The sequence below is a fragment of the Mytilus edulis genome, chromosome 13 (genome assembly GCF_963676685.1).
Source record: "Mytilus edulis chromosome 13, xbMytEdul2.2, whole genome shotgun sequence".
NCBI classification, from domain to species: Eukaryota; Metazoa; Mollusca; class Bivalvia; order Mytilida; family Mytilidae; genus Mytilus; species Mytilus edulis.
Window position 1 is genome coordinate 35,143,183 of NC_092356.1, and position 16,038 is coordinate 35,159,220.

Below are 16,038 nucleotides of genomic sequence, written 5' to 3' on the forward strand. Positions count from 1 at the left end.
TCGTAGTATATTTCTTTTAGACAATCAAAACATTAAAAAATCAAAACTGCTCTATTGAAACTAAATCATACAGTGCACTATTTTGGGACAAATTAGATCACAACTATAGAAAAGTATATCGGCTTTGACTCAAATTACAGATACCCTAATGTTAAGGAGGCTCGAGAGTATACAAAGTTCAGAAAAAAAGATAAACATTGATGTTTCATTATAAATTCTATTTATTACTTTAAGTAGTTGTTACTTTATCATATGGTTTAAAATGCATTCAAAACAATCAATTTGTGTTGGCCCCAGACGACTTTTGAAATGTAGATATCATTGGAAAAGCTCCAAATTATTTCCCTTTTGTGCAATTTTTTAGCATTAAAATTGAAATATCTTTTTTAACTCATCAGTGACCTATAGTTTTTATTATAATTTTCAAATAAGCTGTACTTCAACTAAACTATTTTCAAATTTGAACGATTTCTTTAATTAAGCTCTTTTTTATTCCTATATATCCTCTATTTCTTCTATTAGTTCAACAGAAAAAAATGTACCTTTACAAAAACGTATAACTTTTGAAGGCAGATTGTGAGCGTAAATGAAGGTTGACCTTTTTTTTTTCTATTAAGTATAAGAAAAAGTTCATTTATAGAAAAATATAGCGAAATCCTATGTTAAATAAAAAAAAATGATTTAGACCCACGAGTTCCTTAAGGGGGTCTGTAATTTTGTTTGACAGCTTCAGAGTTTCAGGCTCCAATTTTTCTTATATGTAATTTCATTTTCCTTCTTACTATTGTATGTCTAAAGTATTAGGAAATATACTTAGAAGGTGGAGAAAAAACAATTGCAATTTGTACACTATCTACACTAGTTATACTATTTGTATATAAAATCAAAAGACGATAATAATATTAACGGAACCAATTTTCTTGCACCAGATGCGCGTTTCGACAACACATGTCTCTTCAGTGATGCTCGTGGCCAAAATAGTTGAAATCCAAAGCTTATATAAAAGATGAAGAGCTATAATCTAAAAGGTCCAAAAAGTATAGCCAAATCCGTGAAAGGAATCAGAGCTTTGTATGAGGGAGATACATTCCTTAATTTATAATAATTTCTATCACTTTGTAACAGCAAATTTTAATAACACAAAAAAATCCATAATTTCATGCCAGTACCGACGTACTGGCTACTGGGCAGGTGATACCCTGGGGAACTAATAGTCCACCAGCAGAGGCATCGACCGAGTGGTAGTAATAATATTAACGGTACCAATGTTCTTGCACCAGAAATAAATGTGTCCCCAGACCGAACGGTGGATTTTTTTTCATTTTTTTCGCATGAAAACTGTAAAAAATTTAATCCTGGTGATGTTATAAATGTATAAACAGATTAAAAATGTGACGCGTCTATAGTCTTTTTGGTTGAAACTATGATCACTTCAATACATTGAAAAGGAGGGATCGTGACTGCGATTCTGATTGAGATGTGTGTTATCAATCTGGTTTATATTAGGTATTTATCAACTATAAGTCGCTCTAGATACATGCACATATAAATCAAGTTATAAGAGTCCCGTGAGATCTAGAGTCAATGCATTTACATTTTTTTTAAACTTCAACCAGGTGGGACATTAAAGTAATACGTTATTGTTGCTTAAGATAAATGGAATATATAATGCTAATTGCATATACGAGTGTTGAATTGTAATTACTAAAGGTTGGAGAAGTTCAGACAAATGATGATACACCATCACGGGCAGAGACATTAAAACACAGACGATTCAGTCAAAAGAGGAAGTCAAAAGTGGTTAGAGACACACAAAAAAGTGACATAACAGTACAATGGGATAATGGGAATACATCAGAATATAAGTTTTCAAAAAACTGTCTACGGCTTTTTGACAACGGACCATCAGGTAATGGTATTATACTAAACGTTTTACAATGTAGAAATTTAGCTATGTTGTGTAAATGATGTGCACAGGAGATATTATGTTTCGATATCTTACGGAAGATATTTTTCACCATGAACATGATGGACATAACACAAAAAATTGCCTTCTCGTCTGATCTTTCAATGACAAGGGTATTGTGTTGTCAATGGGTTTGAAACCAACATTGCCCTTTGTGTATATAGATATGCCAAATCGTTCCATATGTGATCTTTATATATTTGTTTATCAAAATGTCATTTTAACCGGTCGAACTAAATTTTGCCCCGATGAACACTTTGGTACTACGTACGAGCATTATGATTCAGAAAATCTTCAAAAGATGTGTTTGGTGCTGTTCTTTTGCAGAGTCAGTACGTTGACCTCCGATTTTCGTTGAATGGATTTGTCGGTGGGTGTCTTATCAATGAATTCAAGTTTTTATTTTATACATTGAAAGCGATTTATATTGAATATGTTTAAAAGTTATCGTTATTAAATTAAGTGTCGGGTAACAACTCGTACTGTCATCAATTTCAACTGTTCCGAAAAGCTAGTTCGGCTACATTGTACACATATTGCAGTCACTTGACATTTATTTTTGCAAAACGTTTACCTTTTTCTAAGGACATCTTTAAATAAAATGGGAAACGTTAATTACTTAGCAAATACATATGTACAAACTTACTTTTGCTTTCCTCGTATTCAATTCGAATAGTTTACTCACATTTATTGACAGGAGTTGATCATGAAGGTTATTTATGTGATTGTTGCAAGACTGCAAATACTATACGGGGTATTAGGTGGAAATGTATGAGTAAGGTATCTAAGGAATGTGGAGATTTCGACTTGTGTAATAGTTGCTACATGTCTAATGAACACGATCTCAGTCATAAATTTCAGCGGATTGTTGTTCCGAATATGAGGTAAGAAATGTAATATGATTTGCAAAAATTGCTTGACATTTTTATGATTGTAGTTTCAAAATGAGGAAAACGTGTTTCATGCCTTTTCCCCTGCTTCCATATCTAGTTGAATCATGATTTACTATATTTCGGTTGAACTGAGATTAACGTACGTTTGTTATATTGCTATAACATATATGTAAATACAAAGATCCAATTCCATTTTAATCGGTAGAATCAAACTCTGATTTAAAGTTTATGTTGTAATATAAATTGTTTGCTTTTCAGAGAGAATATCGAGTTTTCAAGAGATAAATCCAAATCTTCCTTAAGGCAGTCCCATGGAATATTTGAAGGTGCAACGGTAGTTAAAGTGTCTGAAGAAAACGGTAAATACTTTTCTACATATAATAAGTTGATATCCAAATATTTCTCTTTTTCCTTTAGTTCACGAATCTGACCAATTTGCTTGTCGGGTAATACAAAAACAAACATGCAACACTTACTTATCCTGTATACAAATTCGGTTTATTCTCTTTATGTTTCTGCTGTTTTGAAGTGATCAAATACAAATAGATTAGATAAACTTCAAAAACGAGCAGTTAGAATTATTCTTGAACTTCCTTATAATACCCCATCTAATACAATGTTTAAAAAGTTATCATGGCTTCGATTTACTGATCGTGTAATTTACCTCACGGCCTTATATGTTCATAGATGTTTATATGGATCTGTCCCAGAATATTTGTCTAACAAAATCTCCTATGTTACAAATAAAAATGGAATGCAACTTAGATCAAATACTACCAAATTACTTAATATACCAAAGGCAAGAACAAACACATTTAGAAGATCTTTTTCATATTCTGGTCCAACTTTATGGAATAAACTACCAGAAGCACTAAGACACATGTCAAACATAAATACTTTTAAAACAAACTGCTTTAAGTTTTTACTTGAAAATCCAGGAATTATTTAAATGACTACGTATCAATTTTGATTTATGTTTTCTTATGTTAATCTTTGTCATGAAGAAATTGTGTGAATTGCATTGTGAGTGGAGTGTGAGGGCCTCAAGGGAGAATAGTGTTTGTACTAATTGAGCATACCCTCTTGAAATAAAGATTATTATTATTATTATTATTATTATTATTATTATCTAAAGTGATAGTAACATAACAAAAAACTAGAGTTGCCTCTAGTGATATCTGTATATGATAGCACCTCCCTTCTCATCGACTTGTTCGTAATGTGTTTTTCTCACTTTATTCGTTTTGAGTTGCTATTTACTTCTTAATACATTTTAAACTGAAACGGTAATTTCATATTAAGGATGGGTGGTCGCTTCGTCTGTTTTTACTCTTTCAGTTTGTCCGATATTATTTTATTGGTCTTTATTAATATTACTTTTACTGTGAAGTTAGTTTTTTGAGATGTTCATTTGACGTGACTCTGTGCTTATGTATACCATCATACTTTGAACGACAAAAATATTTGTATGGCCCCGCAACTAAGTTGTCGGTGCCATATAGTTTAACTATTGTCCGAAATTCCGTCTTTCCGTCTTTCCGTCTTACCGTCCTTCCGTAATTCCGTCATTCCGCAACAAACCATTATACGGAGTTTTTTTTCTAAACGCCTTCAGATATTTGGCTGATTTTTTGTTATTGAGTTAACCATGATGAGTTACAGATCAAGTTTAAGTTTCGTTCCGCTCCACTAATTTTTTCCGAATTTATGGGCTTTGGACTTTGAGAAATTGTTGAAAATCACGTTTTACGGATTTTTTTTCTTAACGTCTTCGATATTGGGCTGATTTTTGGTTGTTGAGTTAACCATGATGAGTTACAGATCAAGTTTAAGTTTCGTTCCGCTCCACTAATTTTTGCCGCAATTACGGGCTTTGGACTTTGAGAAATTGTTGAAAATCACGTTTTACGGACTTTTTTTTCTTAATGTCTTCGATATTGGGCTGATTTTTGGTTATTGAGTTAACCATGATGAGTTACAGATCAAGTTTAAGTTTCGTTCCGCTCCACTAATTTTTGCCGCAATTACGGGCTTTGGACTTTGAGAAATTGTTGAAAATCACGTTTTACGGACTTTTTTTTCTTAACGTCTTCGATATTGGGCTGATTTTTGGTTATTGAGTTAACCATGATGAGTTACAGATCAAGTTTAAGTTTCGTTCCGCTCCACTAATTTTTGCCGCAATTACGGGCTTTGGAATTTTTTAGAAATTGTTGAAAATCACGTTTTACGGACTTTTTTTTCTTAACGTCTTCGATATTGGGCTGATTTTTGGTTGTTGAGTTAACCATGATGAGTTACAGATCAAGTTTAAGTTTCGTTCCGCTCCACTAATTTTTGCCGCAATTACGGGCTTTGGACTTTGAGAAATTGTTGAAAATCACGTTTTACGGACTTTTTTTTCTTAACGTCTTCGATATTGGGCTGATTTTTTGTTATTGAGTTAACCATGATGAGTTACAGATCAAGTTTAAGTTTCGTTCCGCTCCACTAATTTTTGCCGAATTTATGGGCTTTGGACTTTGAGAAATTGTTGAAAATCACGTTTTACGGACTTTTTTTTCTTAACGTCTTCGATATTGGGCTGATTTTTGGTTATTGAGTTAACCATGATGAGTTACAGATCAAGTTTAAGTTTCGTTCCGCTCCACTAATTTTTGCCGCAATTACGGGCTTTGGACTTTGAGAAATTGTTGAAAATCACGTTTTACGGACTTTTTTTTCTTAATGTCTTCGATATTGGGCTGATTTTTGGTTATTGAGTTAACCATGATGAGTTACAGATCAAGTTTAAGTTTCGTTCCGCTCCACTAATTTTTGCCGCAATTACGGGCTTTGGACTTTGAGAAATTGTTGAAAATCACGTTTTACGGACTTTTTTTTCTTAACGTCTTCGATATTGGGCTGATTTTTGGTTATTGAGTTAACCATGATGAGTTACAGATCAAGTTTAAGTTTCGTTCCGCTCCACTAATTTTTGCCGCAATTACGGGCTTTGGAATTTTTTAGAAATTGTTGAAAATCACGTTTTACGGACTTTTTTTTCTTAACGTCTTCGATATTGGGCTGATTTTTGGTTGTTGAGTTAACCATGATGAGTTACAGATCAAGTCTAAGTTTCGTTCCGCTCCACTAATTTTTGCCGCAATTACGGGCTTTGGACTTTGAGAAATTGTTGAAAATCACGTTTTACGGACTTTTTTTTCTTAACGTCTTCGATATTGGGCTGATTTTTTGTTATTGAGTTAACCATGATGAGTTACAGATCAAGTTTAAGTTTCGTTCCGCTCCACTAATTTTTGCCGAATTTATGGGCTTTGGACTTTGAGAAATTGTTGAAAATCACGTTTTACGGACTTTTTTTTCTTAACGTCTTCGATATTGGGCTGATTTTTGGTTATTGAGTTAACCATGATGAGTTACAGATCAAGTTTAAGTTTCGTTCCGCTCCACTAATTTTTGCCGCAATTACGGGCTTTGGACTTTGAGAAATTGTTGAAAATCACGTTTTACGGACTTTTTTTTCTTAATGTCTTCGATATTGGGCTGATTTTTGGTTATTGAGTTAACCATGATGAGTTACAGATCAAGTTTAAGTTTCGTTCCGCTCCACTAATTTTTGCCGCAATTACGGGCTTTGGACTTTGAGAAATTGTTGAAAATCACGTTTTACGGACTTTTTTTTCTTAACGTCTTCGATATTGGGCTGATTTTTGGTTATTGAGTTAACCATGATGAGTTACAGATCAAGTTTAAGTTTCGTTCCGCTCCACTAATTTTTGCCGCAATTACGGGCTTTGGAATTTTTTAGAAATTGTTGAAAATCACGTTTTACGGACTTTTTTTTCTTAACGTCTTCGATATTGGGCTGATTTTTGGTTGTTGAGTTAACCATGATGAGTTACAGATCAAGTTTAAGTTTCGTTCCGCTCCACTAATTTTTGCCGCAATTACGGGCTTTGGACTTTGAGAAATTGTTGAAAATCACGTTTTACGGACTTTTTTTTCTTAACGTCTTCGATATTGGGCTGATTTTTTGTTATTGAGTTAACCATGATGAGTTACAGATCAAGTTTAAGTTTCGTTCCGCTCCACTAATTTTTGCCGAATTTATGGGCTTTGGACTTTGAGAAATTGTTGAAAATCACGTTTTACGGACTTTTTTTTCTTAACGTCTTCGATATTGGGCTGATTTTTGGTTATTGAGTTAACCATGATGAGTTACAGATCAAGTTTAAGTTTCGTTCCGCTCCACTAATTTTTGCCGCAATTACGGGCTTTGGACTTTGAGAAATTGTTGAAAATCACGTTTTACGGACTTTTTTTTCTTAACGTCTTCGATATTGGGCTGATTTTTGGTTATTGTGTTAACCATGATGAGTTTACAGATCAAGTTTAAGTTTCACTCTGCTCCACTAATTTTTGCCGAAATTACGGGGTTTGGACTTTGAGAAATTGTTGAAAATCACAGTTATACGGACTTTTTTCCTAAACACTTTCAGATATGGCTGATTTTTAGTATGTAAGTTAACCATGATGAGTTACAGATCAAGTTTAAGTTTCGTTCTGCTCCACTAGTTTTTGCCCAAATTACGGTTTCAAGACTTTGACAAATTGTTGAAAATCACGCTTTTTGTGATATATATTTGACGTGACACTGTACTTATGTATCCCGTCATACTTTGAACCACACAATTATTTTATTTATCATTATTATTACTTTTACTGTTAAGTATGTTTTTTATTATATCTACTTTACTTGACTCTGTATTTATGTATGCCGTCATACTTTGTACGACAAAATGATTTTATGTCTACCTGTGCGAATTTCAAACGCGCAATTTTACACCAATACTGAAAACCTTCCATCCTTTATGGGTGGACTTTACATAGATAAATATAATCGTATAATATAAACAAAATGAGGATGTTAAATTTGATGTATGCCTGTTTGTGCTTCTTCGTTTGTTGTTTTTATAGTGATGAAGATGATCGTTAACAATGTAATGAAATTTGATGCGACTGTCATACGAGTGAGAGGTTTACCTAGCTGTAAAACCAGGTGCAATCCACCATTTTCTACATAAGAAAATGCCTGTACCAAGTCAGGAATATGACAGTTGTTATCCATTCGTTTGATGTGTTTGAACTTTTGAATTTGCCATTTGATTTGGGACTTTCCTGTTTGAATTTTCCTCGGAGTTCAGTACTTTTGTGTTTTTACTTTTTTCTCATATGTCTTTACAACTTAAATTCTTTTAAATTGTACCATTGAACTTTATAATCTGTGCAAATATTGACTTTACTAAACTAACTCCTTATCATTTTTTTTTTAGATCCTTTTCCGTAAAATTTCCAATTGCTAATATCGAAAAAAATCAAGAATACGGAACCTTCATTTTTTCAGCTTTTTAGTCTCGTTGTTATCAAACTTTCAATTTATTACAGTCTTAAAAGGAGCTTCTTATTAAACAGAGTAGTGCACATCCTTGACAATTTCTGATCCAATTCCGCATATTACGTAGCTTTTCGGACAATTAGGTATATTGTTGAAACACATAAGTTCGTTATCAGTACTGGATAGTAGGAACATAGACTGAACATTGACTAACATTACTCTCCATGTCTATGTCTAAAGTATAACAAAACCAATGAATCACGAGCGGTTACTGTAATATCTGACTTTTTTATAATATAGAAGTAAAAGAAGGTACTGTGACAGCAATTGTAGACTGTAAAATCGATATAGGACGTAGCGAAGTTGAAGTCGAGTGGAACGATGACACAATCACTGCTAAACAGATCCTAGAGTTAACTTATGATTGTGGAGGGACATACTTCTACTATAATGACCATCTGCCGCTTTTAGGAAGAGGTATGCATTCAATACTTTGATTACAACACAATATTAATTAGAATTACGCTAGACGTTTGTATGAACAAAAAAGTGTGTGTCCCATCTATAAGATAAAACATTTAACAGATTCAATTACAATAATCGCATATTTTTCAGTGAGCTATGACAAGATTCTTTTGTGTTCAAAACTATTAAATTTGCTTTAAATCCACTCGTAGTCATCTATTCAGTATTATGCAACAATATCAAAATTGTGGCGATTAAATATCAAGACTGGCGAAAAAAATAGAATTCTTTGACTATCATCATGTTAAGTCTTTGTCAGGTTTCTCATGCTCATTCTTAAATAAGATAATACTCGAATTTCACCTTACACTTGTCACGTGTATTGATTTTGATAGACAAATCTATAATCAGCTGATTGCATTTGATAACAATCAGCACAATGCACTAATTCAAAACGTTATTCACATCCGTTTCAAAGCGAACATGTTTTTCGATATTTTTACGTTCGCTTATTTTTTATTTCAACAATGGTTAAAGAAAACTGGTTCAAACATTAACCTGTGTCTTTTTACAGGACAGGACATATTACAAAAAAATCATTGAATATAATCCCGTTTTCAGAGAAGTCATTTTTGCAGTATCTTAAAAAAAACAAGAACTATACGACATTTTGTTTGAACTGAAATTCAACCATTGACATGTAGATTATAGAATGCAAAGTTTGATAAATGATAAAACAGCATGAACATTGCTTCACACTAATTTGTATTTCGCTAGCAAGAAGGAAAAACAACCTGTAAGAGTCAATCTTTTTTCGCTTAAATTGACAAAACAATATGAAGGTTGGCGAGTTCGATCTTTTAGCGTAAGACTTAAACTTAGGAAAAGCCAGAGCAAAATAAAAACTAGATACAAAACCAAATGGGCTTAGTTAATATCATTGTCTTAGTTTGTCTAAGTATCCGAACTTGATCAGAGGACAAAATATACAGAATGTTTGGATGTATAAATCTTGAAGAGTTAAGTAGTGTATAATTTTGATTTTGATTGCTATCATTTTTTCAGGTTCTGTCCGAGTGCACAACTAGATATCATTTAAAGCTCCTAAAACCTTAGACAAAACTGATTGCAATGATTGTGTTTTATATATTTTAGATTCACGGGGTTATTTTGAGATCAATTTTGATTTTGATGGTGGAACTACAAAAAAGGTATGCGTCTTAAAGATAAGATAGATTCGCTAATCATGCTGAGGTAAGGTATGACTACATGTTTTTTTGTACATTAATAGTACTTAGTTTTAGATTTGGAAATTTCATTTGTCCATTTTATTTCAAATAAATGATATCTAAGTATAACATTTAACAGTAAGGTCTATGAAACACATATCATGTCTAAGAAAAAAAAAAAGAACGAACGTTCAGATTAAAACAAAATGTTTCTTTTTCCTTCCATAAAATAGATGTTAAACAGGGTTTTCCGAAACGGGGAAGTATAAAATGTTGTTTTTGTCAGGTTTATTATAAAATTATGTACATTGTAATAATTATATAATGTATGCAATTTAAACTTTATTGTTACTGTTCTGGGTTATCCTCCAGAAACAACGCAATTATCTATCATATTACATAATGAACAGGCTCAAAATTGTGTATATTTGATTATCATATACTTAGAGTAAACAGCTTAATAGACTAGGCAAAAAAAGAAACGTTACATTTAAGATCATTTATTTTTTTAATAACAAGAAATTGATAACAATACGTTAATGGAATAGTTAGATAAATTAATTTTGAAGGGAACAATATCAAGTTTTCTCTATTGAAAACCATAATGCACCTTTTCGAACAATTTAACAAGACGAGTACAGATTTCAGGTTAACATGTCAATGTCTTGTATTTATGACCGCCTGACACCTCCGTCGCATGGAATCAACAAGACGTCCAATACAGTATTGTGGGATGTTGTTCCATTCCCTGAAAAGTGCTTTTCGGAGCTGGATGAGCGTTTCCGGTGGATTTGTGCTATTTCTGATACGTCGTCCAAGTTCGTTCCAAAGATGTTCAATTGGCGAAAAATCAGGAGACATTGCTGGCCAAAGCAACACATGAATATGGCTTTTCTTCAAAAGGTCACCGAACTGTGTGACACATGACAACGGGCGTTGTCCTAATGAAGAACGTGATTAAAACGATGTTTTCGGAGAAACGGGAGAACAACTGAAGCAATAATTTCGTCCCTATACCTTGCTGCATTAAGGTTAACAACGATGATTTTGAGCTCGGTGGGTTCTTGGTAGATTATTCCGCCCATACCATGATTCCTCCACCACCAAACCGTTCGTTTCCTCCACGCTTGCATCAGAAAATCGTTTGTTGCGCCTCTGGTAGACCCTGACTCTGCCGTCACTAAATTTCAAGTTGGATTTAGATTCATCGGTAAAAAGAACCTGTGTCAATGTTTGCCTATTCAATAGAATCCGTATCCGAGTTCATTGAAGTTGCGCCATCCTGTGACGCTTCGTAAGGATATGTCCCTTCAATGGACCACGAACTCTTAGACCAACTTGACGCAATCAGTTACGAACTGGTTGAGCAGATAGTCTGTTGTTATGTCTTCCGTTGGTTTGTCGTGCAGTTTGTGACGCGTTTACATACCGATTCCGGAGATGAATAATGTGGATGTGCCTGTCTTGACGTAACGTCGTTTCACGTGGCCTGCCACGATGGGGGCGATCATTTGTTGTACCAGTATCTCTAAGACTAGTCTTAAGCCTTGTGATAGTCATTCTAGAGACATTAAAATGATTTGTAACCTGCACTTTAGTCATTCTTGCTGCCAACATCCCAATAGCTCGTTCTGTCCCATTTGGAGGTAGACGGGGAATTGCCCTACGTGTAACTTTTTCAATTTTTTAATGCGACCTTTTGTTAACAATCGTGTTCGACCAAATTAATGACCAAAAGGACAACTCTATTCCATCTCTATACAAGTACATTTTCTTAGAAAATGGTAATTTGTTTGAAATCAGAAAATGACGTCACGTCATTTCCGATATTTCTATAAACGAGTAGATTTGATAGATAAATTATCAAGGTTACTAGTTTTAATCATGAAAATATTTGAAATAATTATAAGTACTATGTGATATTTTCAAATTAAAAACAAATGTAACGTTTATGGAACGCCACAGCTGTCTTATGTGGAACTCTGGTATTACTTTATGTTGTGTTATCATTACTTAATAATAGTTTGTCTTTATTTGATATGGGTTTGACATTACGTAATGATGTTTTAATATAACTCAATATGGAATAGTCATTACTTAATGACATTTCGATATTACACGATATGGTTTCGTGTTGACTTGATACAGTTTTATAATTACTCAATATGATTTTGTCATTACTCGATGTGGTTTCACCATTATTTCAAATGGTTGTGTCATTAGTCAATGTAGTTTTAACATTACTTGATGTGTATTTGACTTAACGTAATGTAATTGTTTCATCACATGATGTGATTTTGTTATTTCTTAATGATGATTTGTCTATTCTTTATATGGTTTTAACATTACGTAATGATGTTTCAAAATTTGACCACTTTACACTACTTGATGTGTTTGTTTCATTATTTGATGTGGTCTTGTCATTCTTTGATGTGGTCCTGTCATTCTTTCATGTGGTTATCCCATTACTTGATGAGGTAAAACCACGTGACCAATTCGGAAAAAACCTGTTCTATTTTTAGATAAATTTTCATATTGTATGTGCCTTTAATGAGTTTGGCCATCCATCTAATTAGTGTTCGAATAAAAGTTCGGGTTACTGTATAAGTTAAACTTTGAGTTAATTTTCGAATGAAAGTCATACTTATTATTAAAGTTCTAGTTAGAATTGAGTTTCGAGTTGGACTTCAAGTTTGAGTCACATTTAAAGACAGAGTTCTAGTTACAACTTTGAATTTGAGTCACTTCTTGAGGTAGAGTTTGAGTTGGATTCGAATTTAGATTTATTAAGGTTTCAAGTTGAAATTCGAGCTATTTTATATGTCTTTTTGAGTTCGTAAATAAATTTTCTATCGCGAAACAAAGGCTTTTGCTCGGACTTCCGAAAAGAGGGCTCCGGGATATGCGTACTAAATAAACAATGTTGCAGTATACAAAACGCAACATAGGAGTTGAAATAAAGTTAGATGTGGTGTGATTGCCAATGAGACAACTTTCCACCAGAGTTTAAATGCAGTGGATATAAGAAATTATGTATCGGTAACCTTCGAAAATCCGTATAGTCAGCTACAAAAGGCCATCATGTACTATGTGAAAAAAATTCAAACGAAAAAACTAACGGTATATTTTACAAAAAAACAAATATGACACATATGTATACAACGACAACAATTGAGTAATGTGCTCCTGACTTGGATCAAGTACATAAAGAAAGTGCACGTGGCGGAGTTTAGCATGTATGTGAGAGAACATCGAACTGTAACAGTAGTGTAACAGCACAACACGAGAAAAAAATGTAAACTAGACAAATCGATGCCCCCGCACTCCACTCATATAACCGCTTGTACCCCAAAATGGACAAGGTTTAATTTTTCTCCCAAAAGAGGAAAAATAATAAAAAGAAAAAAACCCTGACCAAATGCACACCATCAATACATATACAAACAGCTAGCAGAGTGATAAATTCCTAGCATTCAATCTGTAGGAGGAGTTATCCTGGAAACGCCCTACTTATGCAAGTAAATTTCCCAAAAATGACAAAGTATAACCTTCTCCCAAAGAGCACATATTAATAAAATTATAAACCCTGACCACTTGCAGCAAACCTTCAACATATATGTACAAACAGACAGTAAAGAGAAAACTTCCTACGATTCATTCAAACTGTTGGAGGAGTTATGCGGAATAACTATATACCCATAACGGGACGGAAAGACGGACGGACGGACAAATGTTAAACACTATGCCCCAACTTTCAGTTGCTGTAAAGTTGCGGTGGTTAAACAAAACGTTTCAATTGGCTGGCTCAATAGATCGGTATGACTTCCTAATTTAAATCCATCGGGGTGATCTCGGGTTCCCCAGAAAGGTAAGGAGATTCTGCTCAACGTGTGGCATCCGTCGTGTTATTTGCGAAATTACAAGCCGAGTGATTTGGTCTTATTTGGAAGTTCACATTCGAGTAAAAGATGAAGGTATTATGGTTACGACAACTGGAACATGTTCGCCGTCACATGTGAAACAGATATTCCAAAAAGTTTATTTTTCAATTAGTGCGAGGTAGATCAGAAAATTCAATTGATTAAAAGTAAAAGATTGATATTCTTATATATGTTCAAATGATCATTATTTTTTTTTAGAGAGAATTCTTATTTTATAGTATTGATGCTTTGTCGCTTAGTCCGAGCCCCCTCCTCCGATTTTCCTGTGTGAGTTGATTTGAAGTGTCTCATTTTTTAACAAAAAAGGTATTAGTCTTTGGATTTGTGTCGAGCCTGCTACGTAAATGTAGCGGAAGAGAGACACAACAACGTCCTCGAAAGTAGCGTCATTTCGGGACCTTTTATAGCTTATTTTGGGTTATGGGTTTTGCTCATTGTTGAAAGCCATACAGTTTTGTTTTTGTAAAAAAAAAAACGAATTAAACTATTTTGACATGATAAATTTATTACCTCCATGAAGTGTTTTAAAACTTGAATTGGAGCTTTTCTTCAATATCAAGAAAAAGCAACTACAGAAAAAACATTTTTTTTAAATATTTTTTGACCGATGAATGTACAGCCGATCACCATTACGCTTTTACACTAAAAGCAGCAATATCAGGCGAGACACAGCGTTCCGTGGACTTTTTTTTACAAATTTATTATAATACTGCTTCTATTTGAAAACTTATAGATCAAATAACAGGACCAAGTGGTTTTGGGATATCCCAATTATGTCCGAAATACTGTAAATATTTAGGATTTTATTTTTTTAATTATTCTCTGCCGTTCCTCTTTTTCATACCAAACAACTCTGAACAACCACTTGAACTTTACTTTGATTTTTAACTTTGGCGATACCCAACCAAAGCACATTAAATAAACGACATATTGAAATCTGTTATTATTTATTTTTTTCACATTGTGCATGGTGGCCTTTTGTAGCTGACTATACGGAGTGTTGAAGGCTGTACGGTTGCCGATATGTGATTTTTTACATCCACTGCATTTAAACTCTGGTAGATAGTTGTCTCATTGGCAATCCCACCACATCTAACTTTGTTTCAACTCCTATGTTGAGTTTTGTATACTGCAACATTGTATATTTTGTACGCATATCCCAGAGCCCTCTTTCGGAAGCCCGAACAAAAGCCTTTGTTCCGCGATAGAAAATTTATTAACGAACTCATAAAGACATATAAAACAGCTCGAACTTCAATTCGAAATCTTAAGTAATAAAAATTAGACTTAAATTCGAATCTTAAAGTTACTCAAACTCTACCTCAAGAAGTATCTCAAATTCAAATGTGTAACTAGAACTCTGCCTTTAAATGTGACTCGAACTCGAAGTCCAACTCGAAACTCAATGCTAACTAGAACTTTAATTATAAGTATGACTTGAATTCGAAAACTTTAGTGAACTAAAAGTTTAACTCAAACAGTAACCCGAACTTTAATTTGAACACTAATTAGATGGATGGCCAAACGCATTAAAGGCACATACAATATGGAAATCAATCTAAATATAGAACAGGTTTTTCCGAATTGGTCACGTGGTTTTACCTCATCAAGTAATGGGATAACCACATCAAAGAATGAAAGGACCACATCGAAGAATGACAAGACCACATCAAATAATGAAACAAACACATCAAGTAGTGTAAAATGGTCAAATTTTTAAACATCATTATGTAATGTTAAAACCATATAAAGAATAGACAAATCATCATTACGAAATAACAAAACCACATCATGTAATGAAACAACTACATAACGTTAAGTCACATACACATCAAGTAATGGTAAAACCTCATTGACTTATGACCCAACCATATTAAATAATGGTGAAACCACTTCGAGTAATGACAAAACCATATTGAGTAATGACAAAACTATATCAAGTCAACACGAAACCATATCGTGTAATATCGAAATATCATTAAGTAATGACTATTCCAAATTGAGTTATATTAAAACATCATAACGTAATGTCAAACCCATATCAAATAAAGACAAACTATTATTAAGTAATGATAAAACAACATAAAGTAATATCAGAGTTCCACTTAAGACAGCTGTTGCGTTCCATAAACGTGTTTTGTTTTGC

The 16,038-nt window shown here is 33.4% G+C and overlaps 1 protein-coding gene across 1 annotated transcript in view; it reads left to right on the forward strand.

Annotated features, from left to right (window-relative positions):
• Window positions 1-16,038, forward strand: part of LOC139502177 (uncharacterized) — a 95,794-nt gene that overhangs the window by 17,176 nt on the left and 62,580 nt on the right. The window contains exons 10-14 of the mRNA XM_071291561.1: window positions 1,711-1,909; window positions 2,664-2,850; window positions 3,118-3,218; window positions 8,558-8,734; window positions 9,878-9,933. Of these exons, the coding sequence (XP_071147662.1) occupies window positions 1,711-1,909; window positions 2,664-2,850; window positions 3,118-3,218; window positions 8,558-8,734; window positions 9,878-9,933 (720 nt within the window). The remainder of the gene's footprint in view (window positions 1-1,710; window positions 1,910-2,663; window positions 2,851-3,117; window positions 3,219-8,557; window positions 8,735-9,877; window positions 9,934-16,038) is intronic.